This window comes from Coenobita brevimanus, chromosome 60 (assembly GCF_032717465.1).
Source record: "Coenobita brevimanus isolate Jiangsu-jjx chromosome 60, ASM3271746v2, whole genome shotgun sequence".
NCBI classification, from domain to species: Eukaryota; Metazoa; Arthropoda; class Malacostraca; order Decapoda; family Coenobitidae; genus Coenobita; species Coenobita brevimanus.
The window spans coordinates 30370899-30383241 of record NC_137013.1 but is presented as its reverse complement, the minus strand read 5'-3'; the positions used below and the strand labels follow the sequence as shown (position 1 = coordinate 30383241).

The 12343-nt window shown below is 43.5% G+C and overlaps 1 protein-coding gene across 1 annotated transcript in view; it reads left to right on the top strand.

Moving 5' to 3' along the window:
* per (period circadian regulator) overlaps positions 1-12343 on the top strand; it is a 110673-nt gene that overhangs the window by 15419 nt on the left and 82911 nt on the right. Inside the window, exon 2 of the mRNA XM_080274848.1 lies at positions 10508-10613. Coding sequence (XP_080130974.1) covers positions 10508-10613 — 106 coding nt within the window. The remainder of the gene's footprint in view (positions 1-10507; positions 10614-12343) is intronic.

The following is a 12343-nucleotide window of genomic DNA, read 5'->3' as shown; positions in this document are numbered from 1 at the left end:
AGAGGGAAGACGAAAGAGGAGCCCAGAAGAGATGGGGGGGAGGAATTGGTGTGGAGTTGGGGAGAGTGGGTATAGGAGGGAGAGAGGAAAGAATATAGCAGATTGAGGTTGGGGAGTGAGAAAGGAAGAGGGAGAGGGGAGAAGTACCCCATATAGTGTGACGGATGGAATGGGGAGAGGAAGGCAGACATGAGGGTAGGTGTAATATGGGAAATGGGGGTAATGAGTGGGAAAGTGGTTGCTGCCAGAGGTGAGAGAGAGTGGAGAGAGGGTGTGGGAGAGTGGTAAGTGGGGTTAGTAATAGGAATGGTTATTGGTTGATAGCAGGGTTGGCTAGCTATAGGCTTAGGTGGAGTGAGAGGTGAAAGTATATGTGACGCTAAAAAAACACTAATAGGCCTGCCGTTCGTGAGAGAGAGAGAGAGTACCCGTGATGCCTGCAAGCTGTAGTACTACAGCCCCATAGCTATGGCCACCACCGGTTTCACCAAACAGGAGTATTCTTGCCCATGGATTGGGCCCTGTTGATTTTTACTAGTGCGATGTTTTCCTTGGTATAGTAGCTAACTTACAATGCCGTAATGGGTAGCCGTGATTTATATGCATCGTCTCAACAGAATTTTCCACATTTATGTGGCTGTCAGGTAATAGGGAAGTTGCACCGTCTTCATTACCGTTGGAGTTACGAGGTTGCTTTGCAGTACAGTTGGTAGACAGTAGCTGGTCACATTCAGACACGTTGCCGGTATAGGAGAGGTTGGAGCCCCTCACTCCTGCCTCTTGTAGGTTACCTACCGTTTACCACACATGGGGTTGTGTTCTAGTCTGATTAGGAGGCTCCCTGGCACCTCGTCCTCACCAATTTCTTTATCAGTACGGAACATTTTTCTGTTTATATGTTATCGATGCTGTGTACTCACATCTTCAGGGGAAAAGATGTGATTACACAAAAGCGCATGAGGCATTTTCGCCTTTGATTTTCCTTGCGGATGTCAGCATAGGCATATCTACGAATCACGGTTAGCCTAGTGATTTATTTGCATATATATATATATATATATATATATATATATATATATATATATATATATATACACACATACACACACACACACACACAGAGACACACACACACACACACATATATATATATATATATATATATATATATATATATATATATATATATATATATATATATATATATATATATAAACTCTGACCATTTTCGTAATCAGTTTTTCCTTTAACGCAACTACGGTATATAGGCTACACATTCTAATTGTATTCTGTCTTGATCAAATGCGGTAATATAACAAAGGAAACTAACAATAAAACCAGGAAAGCCATCAGCTCATACTTCAGCGACTGAAAAAATGGCAGGTTAATTGTTACACTGCATCTGCACTGGTAGGTACACAGTACCATCAAGTCAATCCTGACGCCACGTTTTTACAACGCAGTTTGCAGTAGGGTGGGCGAGTTTTGTTGCTGTTTGAAGGTGCCCGTACGGTGTCAAGGTCACGTCTTCAGCACCGCGTACTTGGGTACGGTTAAGGTGTATGACATACGCTACTCCACCATCGGGCATTTTTTTATCAGAACATTCCGATACTCTCAACTTCGAGTACCGCATGAAGAGTGAAATATACCGATTCTATTGCTAGCTTAGGCTATAACCTTGCGCATATTTTTAGTGACGGATTGAGTTCAGTGCTGGCCGCACTGTGTGAGTGGAGGGTTACTGACATTGATTTCAAGGGAGATGTCATTCTTCAACTTACATTATTCAAGTGCAGGACAACGACAGGCCCTGATTTGTGCAGTTTGGTCTTAGGCGTGTTAACCTGATGCATTTCAGCTTGATATGTTACTAATCCAATCCTTCTCTCTGGCTTCCTCCGTACATATCACCCTTGCTTTGTAGGCCTGTGCTGTTCTGAGTTGATTTTCGTTCTTCCACAGGTGATGTGTAGAGCCTGGGACCGTACTCTTGTGGTCATAGAAGGCCTCTTATCACCTCTGCCTCAACGATTTGTTTTGCATCATCACAGTAGTAATCTCCTGGGGGCTGAGTCATTATTATCTTGTTAATACTTTACGTAAATGATGTACTAAGGAAATTTGTGGAACTCGTTATTAAGAAAAAAGCGGTAAAGAGGAGGCGTTAAGAGTCCTATCTCTTTCAGCCCGAGGACGTCTTATGATGTTTGCCACCTGGTACTCATAACTTTTTGCTACATTCAGACGGTATTATTAAACTTAGAAAATATCTCAAATTGTGAGCAAATTAAGACCAAACATAACCACAAGTTCTGTAAATCTCGTAAGCCGAATGAAATCGATTTTAGAAACACGAACCAAAGAATGACATCGTCGTAGTGAGGGAACTAGCCCACGAGAATAAGGCTCCTCGTGTGGTTGGTGACTGCATAACGGATTGATATATGAGTATGAGAATTATGTAGTTATTTGAAAAGTAGGTCTATGGGTGCACATTAGCGCGAAACAGTTTGGCACCGGGGACGATGGCTATTGACTTTTTTTTTATTTTTATTTTTTCCAAGGTGGTAAACCTGTTTGAGTAAAGATGCCACATGTACCGGGTATGCATGTGACATTGTATAGTCGGTATGATTATTTAATGCATGTCCAGGTGATAATAGGTTTATCTTCGTGGAACTTCAGAAGGTACCGTATATTTATAATTTTGGATCATCATGATACTTCTGTTTGATACTTTTTGCACCGCTGTATAGTCGTGTCCACGTATAAATAGCCTACTACAGGTGATGGTGTGTGAAGGGTCTCGTGTGGCACCACTGTTAAGGTCTCATGTTTTGCCTACCTTACTACAACGAGGTGGCTTCTAGTAGACGTAAGACATAGGTAAACAGATAGAGCCAGTGTGTTATGTGTGATCGCCAACACTCCACCCCCTGTACTACTTGTGAGGAGACGCGGATGTACCTGTATTTAGATATGGGATGTCCTGTGCAGGTATGAAATTGATACGATGTCCTTGAATTATGTTGGCCAGTGATTGAATTGTAGGCTTTTTATAGTCCTGAAGTACGCAGTTGAAAGACAGTTCTAGGCAGGGAATTGGTAGTCTGCGATGTAGTGTGAAATGTAGATTTTTTTTTTTTTTCTAATGCAAGGAAGAAGAAACCAAAGGCCAGGGGCATGCAAATTGCTCCCTCCAAGAAAAAACAAAACAAGATAACAGAGAGCCAAATTCAAGATCCATTCATTTCGAGATGCCTGGACACTGTATTTGAAAGATAGGAGGTTGTAGACAGTAGGAAAAACAGACAGAGGGAGACAGTTCCAGAGTTGACTTGTTCCATACATGAAGGACTGGAGATAGCGGTTAACTCGTGCATTAGAGAGTTGGACAGAAAAGGGATGAGCGTGTGTTGCTAGACGGGTGCTACGTGCCCGCCGTAGCGGTGGAGGGATGCAAGCAGATAGTTCAGAGGAGCAGTGACCATTGAAGTAACGATAAAAAAGAGATAAAGATGTAACAGTGCTGCGAAGAGACAGAGGTTGAAGGGAGTCAGGAAGAGGAGGAGAGTTAATGAAACGAAAAGCCCCTGACTCCACCCTGTTGAGAAGAGCTGTGTGGGGAGCCTTCCCACACATGAGAACTGTATTTCACACAGGGGCGAATAAAACCCGTGTATAAAGTCAGCACCTGTGTAGGGTTAAAGAAGGTACGGAGTCGGCTTAGCATACCCAGTCACTTGGAAGCAGATTTTACAAGAGAGGTAAAATGTTGTTTCCAATACAAATCCCGAGAGAATGAAACCCCAAGTAGACATTTGCGAGCAGATAAAACACTGTATAATAAAACGTGAGTGAAGAAAAAGTGCTGACAGTATGACCCTTTGCAATAGATAAGATTGCCTGATAGGGATAGATAATGGCGAGGCTTGGTTATAAATAGAATGATTGTGGTGGATGGTGTAATGGTAGTTTATACAGTTAGAGCAACAGACAATGGAAGTATCAGATCAACTTTCCAGACAGGCAATACACCGCACTACCCACAAAATTGACAGAGATAGCAATTATCGATGACAGTGTTGATGTTTTAAAGGGGAACAGCAGTTATCTCGGCCGCCTGCCATGCTTGCTTGCTGCTGTGACGTAACTACCTCCCCAACCCCCCTGCCCCCACAACCACCATCACCACCGCCTCCTCCTCCTCCTCATCATCATCATCATCATCCATCTCCTTCTCCTCCTGTTCAGCATTATAGAGGCGATCTGGCATTCATGTATGTTGAAGCTCGCTGGCTTGACAACATTCCTTACTGATTCCTCCGCCTATACACCCCAGTGGTTGTATTTATAAAAGTTCCTAAGCCTCATTTCTGCCTAAGATTGCTTGTATATGCTTTTATCTTCACTCATGCAGATACAAACACTCCGCAGTTGTATTTTAGAAAGAATATTAAAATGGAAATAAATATGAAAAACGAAACGATATGTCAGAAAAGGTAAAGTGTTATGGAAATCTGTTCATGGTAAAAATTGGTTAGGAATCTGTAAAAATACGACCACAAGAATCGTATCAAAGATCTGAACCCTTTTATGATCGGGACAACTCTTACTCCAGCCAAACCCGATGCGATTTTGTGTGTGTGTGTGTGTCTGTGTGTGTGTGTTGGTACTGTTTACATTTTCAGGTTCGGAACAGCTCTAGCATCACTTTTCCTTCCAACGTCAAAGTACTGTAGTGTATTCATGCAGCTGAGTGAGTCACAGGAGCCCGAGTTTGGCGCGGCTGATTTCGTATTCAAATATGCTCGAGTCCCACTGCTTTGTCTCCCATTCCACGCTGGTCCCTTTACCTCTCCATCCTAGGTGTCCTTCAGTAGAGGGGATTTGTGTGTGTGTGTGTGTGTGTGTGTGTGTGAGTGAGAGAGAGAGAGAGAGAGACAGAGAGAGAGAGAGAGAGAGAGAGAGAGAGAGAGAGAGGGTTACAGAGATGCATGCCGTCTTGTTCAACCCACAACGTTTTTCACCGTATCCTCATGTTCTGTTGCCCTTTTTTCAATTGCAATCATCCTATTTAATTCTCGACTTATAATCTCTCTCTTTCTCTCTCTCTGTCTCAACCTTGTGATTATCTTTTTTTTTTTTTTCAACCTTAGTGCTGTCCCTAAGCTGAATAATATCGTCCCGCTTTACATAGAAAAACGATTGACTATACGGTACCATTATTATTTACATTAACGTGTAACTATAAAATTAAACGCGTTATAGGCTAAACCCCTTCATAGTCCCCGCCAGACGATTTTATACCCCTGTAACCTTGAATCTCTGGAGGGTTTACCGTTGCAGGCCCTTTGTGTCATGGCTATTCTGGTGTGTGCGTGGGTTGGGGGGGAAGGGGACCGGGAATCAGAGTTCACGGCGAATATAGCCAGTGATTTGAAATGTTTGGGGGCTTTGAGAGAGAGAGAGAGAGAGAGAGAGGAGAGAGAGAGAGAGAGAGAGAGAGAGAGAGACGTATGTGATAATAGAGTAACCAAGTTGATGACGGTGGTGATTGGTACAGGAGGGAGAGAGAGAGAGAGAGAGAGAGAGAGAGAGAGAGAGAGAGAGAGCGCCAAATAACGAGATATGTATTGGTGGATGGTACAGACGTGTCATACCGTATCAGTGTCAGATTACAAGCTGCCTGTCACACAGTCCTGTCACCCTACCTCAGCCTTCTAAAATTAGGGATTGCAGGGGATTTTATAATCGTCGGCGTGGACGGTCACGAATGGGTCTGGAGGCAGAACAAGTCTGGGTGTCCACAACACTCCCGTGGCAGCAAAACTGGACGGCCACTGGTACCTGTTGTACAGTACGTACGTACGTGTCCCCATGTTAACGTGGCCCAGATATTCGTCCTTTTGCAAATTATTTCACGTAGGTCAGCGAAAGAAAAAGATGGTGTTATGGCCCTTCATCCTTTCCATTGGATTGCTTCATGATTAGCGTCACGTTTTACTGTTACTATATTGTTACAACTGAACATTGAAGATGGAGAGATGGCAGTTTTAGGCAATGCTCGACTGTTTCAAAAAATAAATAAACGGTAGTTAACGTAAGTAACGTCCAAGAGGATGTTGAAGCCTGAGTATGCGGAAGAAACCGTTAAGGAAGCGATGTCACGGTGTTTCCAAAGCCACTTACTATACAACATAACATTCGGGGGGGGGGGGATCTCCCAGACATATTTACGATCTTCTCCCAGTCGTATATAACTTCTTTCTGCAGGAAAAACTAGACCCATGGGAAGATTACCGGTGGGAGCTTTTTTCGCAAAAGACGTGCAAATTATGATAATTTTCTTTTGGTAACTTAAGACTCTCTCTCTCTCTCTCTCTCTCTCTCTCTCTCTCTCTCTCTCTCTCTATCTATCTATCTATCTATCTATCTATCTCTCACGGTGTTGCATAATTCATCACGTTTTTGACAGCGTGAGTTCCAAGTTTAACCACATTTTCTATAATTTTGGCTGTGTTCTCTTTTTTTCGTAATGTTTGTTGCGTTTTTTCTCAGCATTTCCCCCCTTTACCTTTTGGTTTTTGCTGTGATTTTTCTTGAATTTTTACTCATCGTATATTTCCTCTTGTTTTCTTTTCCTTTTCCTTGTATTGTTTATTTACTGCTGTGTAGTGGCGCGCTTGATGCTAGCTCACTGTATATATTTACTTTTCTGTTGATGCTAAAGGTAATAGGTTCTACTGGGATTGGGCACTCCAACCGAAAGTGATTCATAAGGGTGTGGGTTCAGAGTAGGTATATAAACGGTTTATCACACATGTAATGCCACCCAGGGATTAGCGACTGGCCATTCTCGCCGTTTCTGGACTAAGTAGCCTAACTCCTGGCCCTTGTGTTCTTAATGAGGCAATAAAGTTTTGGATGACAATAATGATTAAGCTTTGTGATATTTCTATACGGTAGTTAGTTCGGTTGTGTACAGGTATAAGGTTAATTATTGCTGTTGTTGCAGCCTGAGGTTCATGGACACTTGAACCCAGTACTAGTATTGCAGGAAAGAACCAATATCAACCAGGCACTGCCAGGGTATTTGTTGAGGTTCTTTTGAAGGAGTGTGTGTTGTGATTGCTAGGTACAGTATGAATGGGTGTTTTATTCTGTTGAAGATGTCTGGTGATTTATATGTAGTTGTGTGAATGTGGTTGTTTCGTCTTGTTAAGTTGATAAGAATGAGTGGGAGGCAAAAACAGGAAAGAGCTTAAGTTCTTAATTTCTCTAATGTTTCGACCTACACAGAGGATGGATTCTGTGTAGTCTGAAACGTTGGAGAAATAATGAACGTAATGTTTTTCCTGTTTTTGCCTTCCTTCCCAATCTTGTTCATGAGTGGGTGGGTTGTGGTGAGGGGGGCAGGGTAGCATTGTAGTGTAGGGTAGTGGATTTTCGAGCTGGATATTGTTTTGGAACTGTAACAGGGAAGGTTGGTGTTGCATCACAGTCTGGCTAGGCTGGGTAGAACTGTGTCTTTATGGGTAGGGTAGGTTCTGAGGAGTGGATATCTGGTGGTGGTTCATGAAGGATGGTGTTTGACTGGAGGTTTTGGATGAATGTTGTGGCTGTGTTTGGGTTTGTGAAGTGTAGTAGTGGGTGTTCTTGAGGCAGTGTGTGTTGTGCTGGATGGTTGTTCGTGTATGTTTCCTTGTGGTGTAGGATGTTGCACAATTGATTACTTGAGTTAGATGGGTTTCTTTTCAGTCCATAAAAAAAATGTTGGGCTAGTTCTGTATATATATGCTAGCTGTACAGGCGTGGACAAAATTCACCGGATAATTCGCCTCATACTGTCAAATATTTCGAAGGTGTGAGAGGTTTGGTATGTTCCTTGGCTTCTAGGATGATCTCTGATGTTGATGGGATACGCCAGGGAGTAAAGTGATGATGTCCTAATAGTGAAATCGATGCAGTGAAATACGGTGTGCTCTTCTCATTTTAACTTTGCGTAAAACTGCTGTTTCTCCATCTTGAATGTTGATTTATAACAATAGATTAACAGTAATATATGCTGCTAGTCACGAAGAAGTGCTATGGAAAGGATGTAGACTCGTAGCACTCTCTTTTTTTCTCTCTCTCTGAAAGTATCGTACGTGAAATAAGCTGCAGCGAGACGACAACCTGGGCCAAGTTAACATGAAACAAGTACAGCACATGATATAGCAGGGTGACTTGACCTTGACGCTGCGTTACCTGGCTGCCGTGTGTTTGAGCAGTGATTGGTGCGGTGGTGATAAGCCCAGTCAGGTGATAAGAAACGTCAACGCAGCCTGACTATTTGTTGACACTGCCACGTGACTCCTGCGGCCAGAAGACTTTTTTTTTTTTTGTAGGAGAGACTGACAAGGAGAGTGTATGTGAGTGAGGTGGAGGGGGGGAGAGGGAGGGGGAGGCCAAGGATGAGATGGAGGGATGGAGTGGAGAGGTATATGAGAGAGGGAGGTGTGAGCTGGGAGCAGGGCAGTGAAATGGCGGGGGACAGGTCGACATGGAGGCGATTTGTTTGTAGCCACCCCTTACGGGATTAAGGCGTCTGGCAATAGATTAATAGAGAGATAACCTTCATTGACCTTCATTTTGATGAAAACGTTATTGAAGAAATTTAAGTCTCTCTCTCTCTCTCTCTCTCTCTCTCTCTCCCCCTCCCTCCCTCCCTCCCTCTCTCTCTCTCTCTCTCGCTCGCTCGCTCGCTCGCGCGCACGTGTGTTACAGTTTAAAGGTCACAAAACATTTTAATTCATCGCTCGTGCTGTAACTCAGACGTATTTTCCAGCTGCTTGAAAAATTACTAAGTTGCGTGAGATTTAATTAAACACACAATACAGTTTATCTCCTGCCTGCAAATAATGGTGATGCGGGAACGTCTGTGCATTCCCCTTGTCTAATACGTTACGAAATGTTGGCAGAGGAGAGGAATCGAGGGAGCTGCTATCCCCCAAGTGTGGGTCCCGAGTTTTTATTTAGTGCTTGTTGCTGATGCCTCACGATTTCACTCAGCTTAGGAGAGACGTCAGGTTGTGAAGGTTGTAATATAGCCAGAGTCTTATCTAACACGCTTCTCAGTTTTGTTTAGGGGTTAGCGATGCTGTACCATATCTAACAATTCTAAGTCGGCCTATGAAGGGGCTAGTTAATGCTCCTCCACATCTAACACGTCTCCAAAATCAGTTTATAATGGGGGTTACCGAAAGCCTTAACATACCTATCGCCTCTCCTAAACTTAATAAAACCGTCTGAAAGGGGGCAGGCGTAAAGAGTGTATCAACGAACTCAAAAGGTCTGGTGTTTCCCAGCTCAGTCCTGTTATAAATCGCTTGCATAGTGAAGAAGTTGAGTGTCATTTTTGTCACTGCTACAGCGGGGTGGCAGGATATCAGTTTACAATTCACTCCAGCTGCAGGAGTGTCGGGGTTAAGTGTTTTTCAAGGTGTCAGGGGGTGTAGTGTATTTTTTACTGAATGTTGATGGATTTATTCTGCTTAAGAGATTTCGAACGGTACGCTGGTATTATGTATGAATGTTTGATTGCTATGTTTTATGTGAGGATTTTACTCTGTGTGTGTGTGTGTGTGTGTGTGTGTGTGTGTGTGTAATAATGTTGATGACTATTTTGTTTTACCTGCACTCTTTGATTTCCCAAGGCTTGTGGTAGTTTGAGCACTTGATAATATTCAGCGGTTCATTAATGTGCCGGTACTGCAGTGAATTAATTGTAGTTTAAGTTGTACGGTAAGCAAAATGAGAAGAATACTGGGACTGGTGTATTTTAGGGATGCACAGGACAATGAATAAGTGCTCGATGTTGTGATCGTGTTTGGTGTGGTAATGGAGGATAATCCTGGTTCCATGCCCTCGCTTCAACAAACACCATGCGGTTGAATTGGGCATTTACCACAAATTACAATCACTTGTTATTAAAAGATGCCGATGAACTGAGTATCGCTTACTTCATGCAAAATAGTATTATAACGAAAAAATATATATTACCTTAAAAGATTTTGGTAACATTTTTTTTTTTTATATGGGTAACCCAACAGTATGTCTGGGTCCTGGAGGTTTTTCTGTAATTAAATTATAGCCGTGACCAAAAATTTAGTTTTTTCCTCCAGAAATGTCTCCAAGGGTTTCTAGTTAAAAAATAAATAAATAAATAACGTGACTGGGTTGTGTAGTCGGTTTGTTTTCATCTGACAGACTCTAACTTCTTTCAGGTCGGATAATGGCCGGAGGTAGTCAGATTGAAGATGTAATTTTTCTAGTAACCAAAGAGACTCACTTGTTTCTCATAACCAAGGCTCACTGAATGCCGTACAACCACGATTTAGTATTCAAGTTGTGCAAGTGGCAGAATTCCCTCAGGTGGAAGCCAACCGCCTGTAGTGCAGTGTAAAGTACAATACGTGGGTAGAATAGGTCATGCTCTGATTGTGACTCCCTCCATCTACAGCTGTGGCCATGGAGGAGCAAGCCATCGACGACGCCAAGAACCCCAGCCAACAGGAGTCCGCGTACGGCTCACTAGAATCTTCATCTCAGGGACCATCACAAAAAAGGTAAGGTGGGGGGGTGATGCTCCTACATTTTACGATTGATTCCCAGGCCTAACTGTACGTTTGATTTTTAGGAAGGACTAGAGACACGGCAGAATTCAACACTTTCTTTTCCCAGTCCTTCTTCACTCTCCTTGTCCTTCTACACTCTCCTTTCCTTGTCCTTCTACACTCTCCTTTCCTTGTCCTTCTACACTCTCCTTTCCTTGTCCTTCTTCACTCTTCTTGTCCTTCTACACTCTCCTTTCCTTGTCCTTCTACACTCTCCTTTCCTTGTCCTTCTACACTCTCCTTTCCTTGTCCTTCTACACTCTCCTTTCCTTGTCCTTCTACACTCTCCTTTCCTTGTCCTTCTACACTCTCCTTTCCTTGTCCTTCTACACTCTCCTTTCCTTGTCCTTCTACACTCTCCTTTCCTTGTCCTTCTACACTCTCCTTTCCTTGTCCTTCTACACTCTCCTTTCCTTGTCCTTCTACACTCTCCTTGTCCTTCTACACTCTCCTTTCCTTGTCCTTCTACACTCTCCTTTCCTTGTCCTTCTACACTCTCCTTTCCTTGTCCTTCTACACTCTCCTTTCCTTGTCCTTCTACACTCTCCTTGTCCTTCTAAACTCTCCTGTCTTTGTCCTTCTACTCTCTCCTTTCCACGCTCTTCCTTAGAATACAAATCACAGTTACGACGGGGAGTTCATCTTAATTGTCATTGTGTGTGTGTGTGTGTGTGTGAGTGTGTGTGTGTTTGTGTGTGTTGTGTGTGTGTGTGTGTGTGTGTGTGTGTGTAACTGGCTCAAGGTCTGCACTTGTTTGTCGACCAAAGCACGTGTTTCCTTCGCTCCAGAAGGCTCCGTAGCACCTCTTACCGGTTTACTTTCTCAGCACATTCGCTCGTACGTTAATTTTGCAGTCTGTGTTCAGATTACAAAGACATGCACAACATACAGGATGAGAGTAAGGTATGATATGCAGAGTAAATCGCTTAGGACGAGGTGTTAGGAAGCCTCTTGAGCTGACGAGACTTGGGTCCCAAGCACTGAGCTCTATAGCATGCAGAGGCTTTCTCTAGGGTAGCGCCGCGTAGTTTGTGTGCCCGCCGCCAGGGGCACAGGGCGGCGCTGTGAATTACATCCGACGCCCACGCCATTTGAAATCAGCCGATGAATTCAGAAACAATAGTGGCGTGGGCCACTGCGCAGCTAAAATATTGTGCCATGGCCCACTGCTCACCTAAAATATTGTGCCATGGCCCACTGCTCACCTTATGTGGCAACAGCAAAACAGAAACAGCAAGCTAAGAACAGTGTTTCAATTGCATTACCATGGTGAAGGCGACGAGTGCGGGTGTTTCAATATGGCGGCCAAAGGTCCACGCGTGCTGCCCAGATAGCCTCTCAGTACTATAGAGCTCAGTGGTCCCAAGTCACGTCAGTCTCTTAACGCGAAGGTAGAAGCAAGTCTCTAATTTTTTCCGGTCGTTTACGTAATCCCAGTGATTAAATGTGATCAGCCTGCATCCCGCATTACAGAGTGCGGTCAGCAACGATCCAGAAAGATTAGACTTGTTCAGTCATCATCACATGCTTTGGAGATTACGGTCAGGAGTTGAGTGTGTTTACATTATCCCTGTCTCAGTGTTGACAGTATGATGCATTATGCGCCGTGTTGTTGGTATCGTGGAGTACTGTGGTGCACATCTTCCCTAGCGATTTCTTTTGTACATAACACGTTGATAACA